Genomic DNA, 14,009 nt, shown 5'->3' with positions numbered 1-14,009 from the left:
GTATGGTCCTGTGACTGACAAACCTATACCACTGTTCCAGAATCATTCTAGCCTGGAAGAAGCTGCTATTAAATGTTCATTCCCAACCTTGTGCCCTTTTAAAATACATCTCTTTAAATGGTACAACATGGGGCTAGTTTTAATTGAAGTTTGCAGTTCACTGTGTGTTCACATAAACACATTAAAGTAAGGATATCAAGTTGTGGATTTTGCTGTTAAACTATCAAGACTTGTGGCCAAAAAATTGGACGTTTCAGTATTTATTTTAGTAGAACAGATAAGGCTGGACACTATGCTGCTTTGTCCAGCATTTGTAACCTAGTCTAGAGCCACAGGAAGCAGGGCTTCTGTTTCCTGTAGTTTTCCCTCCAAATTTGACTTCAGCAAGTTCTTAGTTTCTTGCTGTATCAATATCCAAATAACACAGTTGGTAAAGATAGAACATCTTTGCAGATATCTTTGTTACTTATACTGGCAGAGCAGGATAAGTTTTTTCCTGCTTCCCTTTTAGCTAGTTTCAAGGCTCAGTTAACTTCTGTCCACAAATTCTGAACATATGTACTTATATCTCAACTGTTTCCAATTTAAAACCTGTTCTTCAAGTAGATGTTTTTCCCCTCCTTATTTCTAGATGATCTTGCACTGCTTTTCTTTTATTGGAGAACTTGATATTTTTCCTTGCTATTGAAATAGAGACTTATAATGATATAATTACTTCGTTATTATGGCCTATTCCCATAATAACATTGACATTGGTCTTGTCAGATCTTATATACTTCCAATACAAATAATAAAAATGGAGGCCAGGACTAGGAAACTGTTCAGCACACCAGGAAGTAGCATTGGTGGTTTACGGAGGTAGACTTCTTTCTTCTTACCTGAGTAACCATACAGTGGGTGGGAATCAAAGCTATTCCAAGTGTGCTCTGCCTGATGAGAGCTTGACTCTGTTATTTTGCTAATCAATCACTCAGTTCATGATAGCTAAATCCTGCTTTTTGGGGGTCAGATTATAGGGTAATAATAGTATGATTAACTGAAGAAGACGACACTGCTTTAAGTTACTAATGCATACATACTTCTTCCTTTGCACATCAAAAAATTGCGTGATTTTAAATGAGAATGCTTTTTGATCTCGATGAGATGATTGTACTTTAGTGCAGGTCTTTCATGAAGCTATGTGGAAAACAGAACTAGTTTACAGTGTTCAGTGTTTCCCAGGAGCAAGGCAATGGTTCATAGGATCAAGCTGGAGCTGTATGTAAGTATGAATCTCTGCTCCTTGCGGTGGGATAGCTAATCTGCTATCACTGTCATGGAGAAGTATGTTGAAAAGGAGATAAGCTTCTTTTTGAATATTACATCCTAAAGATCCTAAGTTTGTTTTACTAAGACTTCTCAAACATATTTAATTTTTAATATTTTAATATTTAATTTGTTTGTTCCCAAAGTTGTATTTATGGTTCGGAAGAGAAACACAAAATAGGTGGAATAGTAAACAAAAAGGAGGCACAGCTGATCCTAAATGCTGTATAAGACCAAAGTGGCTGAGCTTAGGTATGAAAATGATGGGCAAATCACCTTAGTAAAAAATAAAAAAAATTCTGGTCCATTCCAGCCTTGAGCAATTATGACTGTTACCAGGTCTTGTTTTAAAACTGAAAAGCAAATAGAAATTATGCTTCTACGTGAGTTACTTTGTGGAAGTAGAGAAAAGTGCCTGAGGCCATTTCAATGAAATGTTGTAGTCATCAGAAAGACCTCTGCGTTCTTCAAAGGATTTTTTTGTGTGTTACCAAATAGCATATTACTCATTTGAATATAAAGAAAGAAAACTAGATACATTAAAGGATAGCCTCATCTATTACCTTGAGAGGGGGAGAACTTTCCACAAGTCCCCCCCACTCTCATGCACCTTAGCTGTTAGTTCATACAGAAGCTGCTTCTATGTTAGCAGTGCCCAGAGTTTCCGGGTGCTTTCTACCAGTAGCTGGGGAAGATTGTGTATCGCATGAGAGTCCTTGCCACGTGACTGATATAATCTGATTAATTACATATTGGTTAACATCAGTACATTTGATGTGTAAATGCTTAGTAGATCAGAATGTCAAGGATGATCATCTTTTACTACATGCAACTGTATAGCACATACATGGGTTTCCTGCAGCTTGTCTTACGTGGCACAGAGCTGTGGAAACTTCAGTGAAGGAGCAGCTGTCCATGAAGCCACTGGCTCCGAAGAGGGAGTGAACCAAAGACTCTTTTGGCCTTAATGGATTTGAAGACTGTATAAAGTGACTAGTCCAATTATTAGAACAGAACTTGCATGTTCTCGTATACAGCCTGAAATGTATAAAAACAACATTAAAATCTCCAGGAGTCATCTTGTATTACAACTGAAATTAATAATAATGTATTTCTGAATTTATGATGTGTGTAACCTATGTTGGTTTTGTACTTGCAACCAAATAAAGCAATATTGTATTGATCTGTTCTTTTCCATTTAGAGAATCTGAAAGACCCAGGCTGAAAACATTAACTTAGGTTACAGGACTGAAAAAGTAAATGAGAAGAACTCACAAGATTTGAGTTTAGAGATTTTTTTAAAAGCAGCTGGAAAAATCAGTTAAAATGTCAACAGCATTCTCTAGTACATCCTTTGAAAAAATACATTTATTTTTTTCCCCTTAAGCCTTTGCACGTCTTATTTCTGGTATCTTCTAACCCTGACAGTTTCTGTGAAGATCAAATTAAAATACCATACTAGGTTCCTGGAACAGTAGCACTCTCCTTTTAGTAAAGAAATACTTTTTTTTCCTGATAGAGAGGAAAGTGCATTGATCGCTGAGCCAAAGACTAAGAAGTTAAATTTACCCTCTTTTTCACTAAGCATTTGTTTCTGACTGCCTTTAAAACAGAAATAGTTCTTTATAATGGAGTGCAGCAGTGTTACTTTAACTTAACCACACTGTTCTTCAGGATTCTCCTGCCTCTTTGGAAAATAAAAAATTGGAACAAAGCTTTGTCTCTGATCACTTTTTTGTAAAGTGGCATTACTTCTGCATGAATGTCCAAGGGGAGTGAGCATATAATTCAATGTAATGCCTTCTTTTTGTCTTACAAGATATACTGGAGATGGAAACTAGACTGAATCAGTCTGATCTCATCAGAGCTTCTCATAGTTACTTAATGTTAGTTACATTAGAATACAAGTCAGTGTCTAGACGTGGTATAAATTGTAATATTTAACTTCAAAATATGAATATACAATGAAGAGCTTACACTCTGTTGTAAATAAAAGAAAAACTTGTCTTGATACAAAGAGAAATGAATACTTTTCTTTTTACTTGGACTGCTTTATTTATAGTCTTTCAAAGTAGTTATTTCTCATAACCTTCAGAGGTCAGTGTTTTCTATTACATACCATATCATACTTGTGTCAGAATTACAGATGTTCTTTCCTAGTGCAACAGTTGGAAAGCATAATCAATTTTCCTGTTCTACAGAATAGCAAGCACATTTCTGTACAATAGGGTATTAAAATAGGATGTTAATTAGCTTTTTCTCTAAGTCTTCAATTTGAAGCCATGGTTAGTTTTAGCATCAGTCTCAAAAAAAAAAAAAAAAGGCAGGCATAAAATGAACACAAAGCATCTGGAAATGTCGAGGAAAACCAGCTATTGAAAACATCTAGTTGAATAGGATATGTATCTGCTATGGAGGTAGGGGGAAGCGTTCATAAAGTTCGTCAGAGTTGATGCAGTATGTTTGTATTATAGCAAATATTGCTGTGGTATATCTTCATGCCTTGTCTATTCAGTCTCCTTGGGAAAGGTAGAATTGATTTATACCGTGATCATTCTTATCAAACATTTCTAAAAGCCCTCAGTGATGAGGTCTTTCCCCTTAGTAGGGAAGTATTTTCTGGTGCATAATTGTCATCAAATTGTGAATGGTTTGTCTATTAGTTAGTTTCTTTCTGGAAACTTATGGTTAACCTGACAGGGGACCCATTCTCCATTAGTTCTTATCAGCGTCATCAGCAATCATTTGTGAAATTTCTGTCAGCTCTTCAACAGATTTTGGTTAAGTTAGCAGTTTATTTGAAAACAGGTTCTTTTGAAGCTCTTTCATTTTCCTTCTGATTAAAATGAAGTCCCTGTTGCGTGCATGTATGTGTATGTAAAGCTTTGACTGGTTATAGGACTTACTGCATGGGAAGAAAAATGGAAAATGTGGTAGACTTATTTAGTACCTGTGATCTTGAAAATCTATTTATTTTCTTTCATGAAGCACAACTAGAACAGCTTTATTTGTTTGTTAATCAAGAAACTTTAAAAGGGGGGTCACCAGAACACAAATGGAACTTTATTCAGAAATGTACAAGTCCACATGGCTAGAATGAACTTTGCCCTGTAAAGTGCAGCTCCTTTTGAATTTCTTTGGTACTTTGATAAATACGCATCTTTAAGTGAAAGAGTCTCTAAGTTTGAAATTGAAATATTCTGCTGAAAGTAATGAGACTTGGTGCTTGCTGGAAGTAAAATTTGAGTAAAGTTGTATTATTTTCTTAGATTTTGTTTTGGTTTTGCTTTATATTGTGACTATATCTAATACTGTTTGTCTTTCTTCTCATAGTAGGCTGTGCTGGAACAAAAATGCAATGAAAGAAACACTGGATGAATGAATGAAAAGCCCTGCTTTGCAATCCCTCAGCATGGCGGGACTGCAGCTCATGACCCCTGCTTCCTCCCCAATGGGTCCTTTTTTTGGACTACCATGGCAACAAGAAGCAATTCATGATAACATTTACACGCCAAGAAAATATCAGGTACCAGTGATAATACTTTTTTTCTGACATTGATATATTAGTAAAATTAAATGCATTAATAGAAAAAGAACTAGAGCAGCTGGAGAAAGTAGTGTTGGACATAGCCTAGGCATATGTCTCTTATAGCTCCACCTATTGGAAGCTAGTTGTGTCTCTGTTTCCTTACCTTGGCTGCATTCTACTTTTGTAATAATCCCCATTCCCACTTCTCAGTTTGCTCTAATAAACCAAACTTTTAAGCTGAATATTCTCTTGCTCTGCTCTCTGCAAGATGCTTTTAGGGGCAGATACAATAAATACGACATTGTGCACCGTGATTATATGCGTAGAGTCATGTCTCCTTCTGTCTTCTACATAATAAATACAGATTTTGATTCACATATGTATCAAAACACTTCAGTAATGTCAGAAATGCTGTCATCGCACTCTGATTTTCAGTTTGCTACAGAAAGCTATTTCTGATTTCTGGAATTTTAGTTCTCTTTGTGCCCTGCAGAGGTGCCTGAAAGCTAGCATTTGGCTAGTATTACTGAAAAAGTTACATCACAGTGAGCTAACAACATACTTGCATATTTGACTGAATTGATGTATATAATTAGATTTAAAAGCACTAGCTTGTTGTTTCAGACAGTATGTCTAGTAACATAATCATATCTTAAAAAGCTATAGTTAGGAAGCTATTTAGAACATGAATAAATTATGATACTAGAGGAATTTAGTTTTAGAAGCAAGACCGTGTTACTAATGAGGGACTACATTGTTAAAGAACACTGTTAATTCTGTGGCACTGGGAGAAAGCTCTAAGAGGTAATACTGGTCTGTCTGTAGTTTATTTATCACTTGTGTTGTTTTTTGTCAGCCTTTTCACTGCATTGCTGCAAATAATATTGTTTTTAAACCTAGGTTGAACTGCTTGAAGCAGCTTTGGATCATAATACAATAGTCTGTTTAAACACTGGCTCAGGGAAGACTTTTATTGCAGTACTACTCACTAAAGAGCTGTCCTATCAGATCAGGGGAGATTTCAACAAAAATGGAAGAAGAACTGTGTTCTTGGTCAACTCAGGTAAGAGGAGAAGTATACAAAGTTCCCGAATGTGCTAATGTTACTGTTATGGGATACTCCTTAACAGAAGTTGTGTGAAAGCAGAGTTGGGAGAAACTTTTGCATGAAGTCCTTAACGGTAAGGATATTGAGCTAACTGAAGAATGTGATTGATACCTTTCACTTTTTGCCTATCATACTCTTGACACAAACTCTTTATCTTTGACATCTCCTGTTTTCTGGTTTAAAATCAATGCATAAAATTCGAAGTGCAGTTTAATTAGCAATTTGTTTCCTTACTGTAGTTTTACATGGAGGTAGTTGCCATGCAGCCAGCCTGGTTTGGCCTAACAAAGATCACATTGTGAAATATGGTGCTAGTAATAGAGCAAACATCTTAAGGGTTTTTTCATACATTAATTTTTATGTGATTGAGGGTTTTTTGTCTTTTTCTTTTAAGCAAATCAAGTTGCTCAACAAGTGTCAGCTGTCAGGACACATTCAGATCTTAAAGTGGGAGAGTATTCAAGTTTAGAGGTAACTGAATCATGGACAAAAGAGAAATGGAGTCAGGAATTCTCTAAGCATCAGGTAATGTATTAAGTATAAACTACAAATATAAGCAGAGTCTACAGTAAGTTAGGCTTGGTGAGAATTGATAGTTTCTTTCCATTTATACGTTAATGGTTCTAAAAGAAATTTAGCATGTTGGTGAGATTTGTATATCAATTTTAAGACAAAACACATGAAGAAGGTAGTCAGGTTGTTTTAAAAACCTGCCCTTTTAATCCTTTGTTTCCAGTCTCCCTACCTTGTGGTTCATAATGATGATTGCAGAATAAATTTTTAATGTGCAGGTTGTACTTTAAATGCCATTAAAATATGTATAAATGTTAGGTAATAAATAAAGATGTTAAAATTGAATGGACATCAGGGATCAGAGCATTTATCTTTTTGTCACGCTTTTTATTTCTGCCTTTTTGGATTTCTGTATAGTTCTCTTTTCAGATGGAAAATCATTGCCTTTAGTAGTAATATAGTAATATTTTTGTAGGTAGTTCAATGTTAGCATAAAAATAGTACGTAATTTTATCAAGAAATTCAACTCTAGTATGCTATAATTATATGCTGATTTCTGTAACCTAAGTCTTGAAACTAAGAGATGGTCTTAATATGTGTTTACTGCTAATAAAATCCATGAAGCCTAAACTGAGAAATTTGAGATACTGTTCTGGACAGTTCTTGCTGATTATAGCATGAAGATGTAGCAGCAAGGAATTATCCAGTAGCTCTCTCCACTACTTGGAAGAACTTTTATTATTTTCTAACTCCAACAGTTTTAGTTAAATGAGTTTTTTTAAGAAATATAAAATAAACTTGAAGCTCTTCAGAAGGGCTAAAATTATTCTGTTATCTCATTTGATAAATTTTCTTACCAATTACTCCAGTACGCAATAATAGGATTGGTTATTAGGGCCTAATTGTAGTACTTGTATTGGCATAGATGTTGTCAAGTAATGAGTTCAGAACTCCAGAGTCTGAGAAAGAAGATGAACTAGTCTAATTTATGTACAAAATATATATACCCCCCCACCTCTGTTTTTTGATTTAACAGAACCCTCTGTGTTGTTAAAACTTATTTAACTGTGATGCCTAAATGATGCCCTCTTTAAATTGTAAATAATCATTCTAACTTTCTACAGAAGTTTTGGTGCTAGAGGGCAGGGTGCAATTTTTAAAGTGTTTAGATTCACTTCTGAATGGTAATTTTGAATTTAAGGTTGGCCTTCTAAAGATCTTCTGTTGCTGTCATTAATCCCACTGTAGGCTTTACCATTTGCATGACAATTTCGTTAATTTTTGCTGCATGAGCACGTGGTTATCAGTTTATGCAGAAATATTTTTCTTGCTGTAGACATGATGATGGGGCAGATAAGGGACGCTGAATTCAGTGACATTTGTTCTGTGTAGTCTTGCTGGCGTTAATATCATTTATTTATTGTATTTGGTTTTTCTAGGCATGTGACTGGAGATATGTATAAAGCCTTTAGATAGATTACTTTCTCAAGTACATAATGTTTTGTTCTCCCATGCACTAAGGGGATGTAGATGAATAAATGCCATTCACATTTGGTAATACTGTCTAGCAAGACCTGCAGAAGAGCTTTTCCATTTTACTTTGACCTCAGACAGTTTGTACTTTCTTTTTTTTTTACTAACACTTTTTTCCCCTTTTATCTAGGTTTTGGTTATGACATGTCATGTTGCTTTGACTGTTCTGAGAAATGAATATTTATCCCTGTCAAATATTAATCTTCTGGTGTTCGATGAGTGCCATCTTGCAATCCAGGACCACCCATACCGTGAAATTATGAAGGTCAGTTTCCCCTGCATGAACGTTTTAATGCTTTGTTGAGGAGAAGGAGTGTGGTGGAAGGGTTGGAGAAATGGGAAACGTTTAAGCCAGCTTTTGATACTGGATGAACCATATTTTATTGTTCCATTTTGTCAATGGAACCATATTTTAGCATGTTGTGGAATTGTAAATTTACTGTAATGAATTAACACTTCATTGATGTTATGAGACAGAAAAAAGTGTGTTTACTACATTTTATAGTGGTGATTAAAGAAAAACCTGGCATTAACATAAAAAAAGAATTTATGGCATTAAATACATTTTCTAAATTAATTGATTAAAATATTTGAGAGGGAGTGTTTGGAAATGGGCTGTACTAGTCAGTTTCTTTATTTTTAAATTACTGATTTCTGAATATGTTTGTAGAGCTTTTTTTGAATATTGCTGTCTCTGTGTGGTATTTGGTTTATATAATATGGTTAACCTTTATAACAGATGTCTTTCCAGATCTTTCTTCAAGTTTAACCAAACCATGTGTACTTTATTTATTAGATAATACTTTTTTTTTTCATGGTGTGTAAGTATTATGATGTGTGTGTGTGCGTTGTAAATGTGGCAAGGATATCCTGTGCAATCCTAACAGTCTATTTCTTTATATATTTCCACCAAGTAAATATTTATCTTTAAATGTGATTGCTGTTAAATGTTCTTTAGTTCTCTAGGTTAAATTCCAGGCAGTAGAGTAGAAAATATCTATTGGGTGTTTGTTTCCCTGTCCAATACTCGCTATTCAAATACTAATTTCCTATTAAGCTTCTTGCCTAGTAGTTTGATAGCAGGCTTGCAGAATGGTGGAAACAACTGTCCGAAGGTATTTCATTCTGGTTTAATTTACAGATCTGTGAGAATTACCCATCATGTCCTCGAATCCTGGGATTAACAGCTTCCATTTTAAATGGGAAATGTGATCCTGCTGAGTTAGAGGAGAAGATCCAGAAACTGGAGAAAATACTAAAGAGCAATGCTGAAACTGCAACTGATTTGGTGGTCTTAGACAGGTATGTTGTTGTACAGTTATAGCTGTTTAATTCACAACTGCATTTTCATTTAATAAGGAATAAATCAGTAGAGTTTTTTCCTAGTTGAAACCTTAAGGAAAGTGTGTGTATCTGGTGCCATTACATCCATATGGGGTATGGACAGGAAGATAAACATAAAATTGCTTTTTGAGTAACCATGTTGAAGTACATCTTTCCTTAAGGTTAAGTATGAAGAGTGCGTCACTTTAATATTCAGACATTTTACATTGGGGGAAAAAAAAGACAAAAATCATACCATAACATTTTTTGTTGTAAAACTCACTGTCTTATGTTTGGAGTAGCTGGTTTATGCTCAGCGTATGCTGTAATGTTGCTATTTCATTTAGAAAAACGTTGCAGCATCCACAGTACAAGACGCCAGAGAAGTTGCATGGATTTTTTTTTGTTGTTGTTTTAAATGACTAATCTGGGTTTAGATGGTAATGAAAGCCAGAGGGAGATAAGAGGAAGCAGTAAAAACACTACTGGAATAGTATAGCGAGTGAGTGTTTTCCACTGTGTTTTTTACGTGCTATAAAATGCTGTGAATTTTCTTTTTTTAAATAAAGGTAGTGATAATGTGACTGCTGTGGAGGAAGATTAATGTAAAACAATAAATTACATATATTCTTGCATCAGCTGTACTGTTTTGTATGAACTGAGTTTCAGATAACATCAAAAAGATGTTCTGGAACAGTTGCTTTGTGTTCTTGTTTGTTTTTCTTGAATGTATTTTTTCTGAGCCGATATGAACCATTTGCTTTTACAAATTTCTCACTTGTAGTTGTGACATTCAAGAAGAGTAAATACTTTACTTGTGTAACTGCATATACAGACCTAAATCTATGTTACGTGTATTTTATTTGTTTGGCATATCAAAAGAGTATACTTTGGAATACTAGAAGTGAAGATGGTGATCAAGTAGATTCAATTTGCTTTGCCATAAATTTTCTGATATTTGAAGTGTAGATAGTGATATTAACCTCTTTTTTAGGAAGTATATGAGAGAATAATATTTTAGAACACGGTAGTTTAGTATTTGTGGTGGTGGTTTTTTTACTTTTTACTTTTTTTAATTCTACTTTTTTTTATATATTTAACTGTGTAACTCTATTCATTCATGGTGGAGAAATGTACTTGACTATACTACATATTGCCCTTGCTATTTGCCATGTAACCTTAACAGGCTGAAATAACTTGATCTTTGCCCTCAATTAAGATATACTTCTCAGCCATGTGAGATTGTTGTAGACTGTGGACCATATACTGACAAAAGTGGGTTGTATGGAAGATTATTAAAGGAATTGGATGAAGCGCTTCATTTTCTAAATGACTGCAACGTATCTGTGCATTCAAAGGAAAGAGATTCTACATTAATTTCAAAACAGGTGAGGACATAACATGTGCGGAAAAAAAGTGGGAATTGAAATCATACTACTGTTTTTCTTTGCAGTATATGTTACTGAAACTTTCTAAGCTAACTGAAACTTCCTAAGTCAGCCTAGCGTATCTAAGCAAAAAGACTTCTTATTTTTGTATTCCAGTGCAGGTATGATTCGGGCTTAAATGTCAATCATCAATTCCTAGATCAGAACTTCATCTGGTTTGAGAATCTTGTATTCGAATTAGCTTAAGGCAGAAAAATATTCTGCACCCTGATTTCTGAAGTCAAGAATTTGACATCTTTATGATCTCCAGCGACCTTTGAATAATTCAGTACAGAAGAGGAAACAATGCCTCAGGGAATATTAGGAAAAGCTGCGTGTAGTTGTATTACAAGATGATAAAGTAAGAGTAGAGGCAAAAATTCCAACCATAGCCCTACAATTTCCACAATTTATTTTAGAACAATGTTGAATTAGTGGAATGGAATTTCAACCTGAAGCTTGCCCCTACCTTTCTGCGTGTTTGCCCATGTGTTGTCATGCAGGATGGCAGAGTAGAATACAGAAGGCATGGTGAGCATCTATTGAGCAGGGACCTGTCACACTTTAGGTCTGAGGTCGAAGCACCCTTTTTTTCCTTTGGGGTTTGGGCATTGAAATTGCCTCCTGAGGTTACAACTATGTAAGTACTTAAGTCTCTTTATTTAACAAGAAGTTAGAAGTGAGTTGTATTTCTATAGCAATCTATGAGGAACTTGGCAATCGTATTTCTGGAATACTTTGGGCTGAAGAGAGTTTCCTTAAACATTTCTAGAAAACCAGCACTCTGGCACTGTCCAGAAAAAAAAAGATTATTTGCACCAGAGAGAAGGATGATAAGTAAGGCAGGCTGTATTTCTACTTTTCAGTCTGTCACAATTGCGTGAGAAGAGGAAGTCGTGGTTACTTTTGTGCTAAACTTAAAATGCAATAGGGTAAAATAAATAAGGAATACTGGCAGTTGGGTGTGATCCCAACGATTTGCATAGTCCAGAGGAGTGGATTAACTGCTATGCTTCTGATGCATGTAGCCCTCTGTGCTTGTTTGCTGATCCAGTAGCTCTACAAGAAGATGGAGGCACCCGTATTAAGAAAAAGAAATGTTTTCCACCTGTGATGTCCTTTTGTCTTGGTTGTGGGGAGAATCAAGTGTCTGTATGCAGTTACAATTTGTTTAGAAAAAAAAAATGCCTTCAAGTCCCATAGCTAACAAATGTTAGGGAAGATAGTGTAAAGAAATCTTGCTCTATATTCCTTCACAGAATTAAGGAAGAGGAATTAAGGACGAGGACAACTGAAAACTAATATCCTGACTATTTTGAGATGCTTCTGTTGTAATAGGACATGTAGATCATTAGTATTGTTTGTAACTCATTTCTGTATTTATTTGTTTAGTGTTTGATCACTTGACTCTGTGGGAGGAATAACCTTGCCATCACATAAGATGTTGATGGTACTTAAGAGTCTATGCTTTTTTCTTTGAGTAATGTATAGTTCCCTCTGTTTTTCCTATTGGGCCTCCACGTACATACCCCTAATTTTTTCCTTTGAGAGGTGAGACTTAGTAAGATTAACCTAATGCAACTTCCTGCTCAGATATTTTTGAAATCTTAGGGGAAGTATCACTAACAAATAAAAAAAGAAAAATGCCTGCTAAAGCATTTACTTTGTTATTAGTTCAATGTTAAACATAAGGGATAATTCTTTCTGCTTTGTTTATTGAGGTGCCCCAAGAAGTATTCTCCTTTTTAACATAATTATCTTAAGGTAAATTTCAAATAACAATTTCATCAAATTGCAAAATATTATGTAAACTATTTTTGAGGTTCAGAAATGTCAGAATTTGAAAGTTTAGTTGTGACTTAGAACCAAAGTTTCCAAGGTTGTCTAAATGACAGAAGCCAATTTTAAATATTTTTGTAATAGAATAGGTATCATAATCCTTACAAAGATTGTGCTATATGAGAAACAAGATCCCAATCTTACATGAATAATTCTTGAATGTATTCTTTAAACTGATATTTGAATTCATTTGTTGTAGATATTGTCAGACTGTCGAGCTGTGTTGGTTGTTCTGGGACCCTGGTGTGCAGATAAGGTAGCTGGGATGATGGTGAGAGAGCTACAGAAGTATATCAAACATGAACAAGAGGAGCTGCACAGGAAATTTTTATTGTTTACAGACACTTTCCTAAGGAAAATACATGCACTCTGTGAAGAGCACTTCTCACCTGCCTCACTTGACCTGAAATTTGTAACCCCAAAAGTAATAAAGCTGCTTGAAATCTTGCGCAAATACAAACCATATGAACGGCAGCAGTTTGAAAGCGTTGAATGGTATAACAATAGGAATCAGGATAATTATGTGTCCTGGAGTGATTCTGAAGATGATGATGAGGATGAAGAAATTGAGGAAAAAGAGAAGCCAGAGACTAATTTCCCATCTCCTTTTACTAATATTTTATGTGGAATTATTTTTGTGGAAAGAAGATACACAGCAGTTGTTCTAAATAGGTAAATCTTCTTTATTTAAAAAAAATAATTAAAAAACACACTCAGCTGCCAGCACATGGATGATAGTATTGTGAATATGTAGGATATTGTATATCTTGTATTTTCAGAACTCCATTTAAAGTTGGTTTAGGAGACAATACTGGATCTATGTAAAGAAAGAATAACAGCAAAAAAATCAGGTTATGTGTATATGGGGTGGATGGGAAGGGCCAAATATTTTTGAAAATTATACTAAAGGGCTCATTTTGGATCTGGGTTTGTAATTTGATTTGTTTAGAAGGTGAAATACTGTACCTTAACTGTAAAATAGACATATACTGACTTGTACTAATCGGTCTTTTAATTTATATTTGCAATGGATGCTGGAAATTCCTTTAGCCTACTGAGTGCAATAGTTCTGGAAATTTTACCATTACCTTACTAAATCACATTATTATATGATTCAGTCTGCAGAAATCAATTTTGCCCTTACACAAATATATCTTAAGATTTACCAGTACTACTTTAACAGTTGGTGTTTATAAAAACGCCTATTCAGTAAAACACTAAGTACTTTCTTATAGCATGCAATAAGAAAAATATGAACCCTGGAATATTTGCCAAGATCCACTTTGCAGTACTCTCATTCCTTATCAGTTCTAATTCCTGAATGTGATCCATGATAATTATACATAACATTTAAAATTCTTAAATGCCATTTGCCACAAACTGAGTGACATCTGATTTATTTACGTCTTGATTTTGGTGGGGAGGGGAGGTA

The 14,009-nt window shown here is 34.8% G+C and overlaps 1 protein-coding gene across 8 annotated transcripts in view; it reads left to right on the top strand.

The window, feature by feature from the left end:
* Positions 1-14,009, top strand: part of DICER1 (dicer 1, ribonuclease III) — a 73,170-nt gene that overhangs the window by 22,336 nt on the left and 36,825 nt on the right. For 5 of the 8 annotated variants that reach the window (XM_080594902.1, XM_080594901.1, XM_080594906.1 and 2 more), the window contains 7 exons: positions 4,639-4,831; positions 5,735-5,897; positions 6,337-6,467; positions 8,119-8,253; positions 9,130-9,290; positions 10,531-10,699; positions 12,777-13,249. In XM_080594902.1, the coding sequence (XP_080451028.1) occupies positions 4,688-4,831; positions 5,735-5,897; positions 6,337-6,467; positions 8,119-8,253; positions 9,130-9,290; positions 10,531-10,699; positions 12,777-13,249 (1,376 nt within the window). In that variant the 5' untranslated portion in view covers positions 4,639-4,687. Of the gene's footprint in view, positions 1-1,158; positions 1,262-4,638; positions 4,832-5,734; positions 5,898-6,336; positions 6,468-8,118; positions 8,254-9,129; positions 9,291-10,530; positions 10,700-12,776; positions 13,250-14,009 lie in introns of all 8 variants that reach the window. The other 3 variants (XM_080594905.1, XM_080594904.1, XM_080594903.1) reach the window with 2 other exon arrangements.

Source organism: Anser brachyrhynchus (assembly GCF_964034855.1).
Source record: "Anser brachyrhynchus genome assembly, chromosome: 5".
In the NCBI taxonomy this organism is placed as follows: domain Eukaryota; kingdom Metazoa; phylum Chordata; class Aves; order Anseriformes; family Anatidae; genus Anser; species Anser brachyrhynchus.
This window is presented reverse-complemented; position numbering and strand designations above follow the sequence as displayed.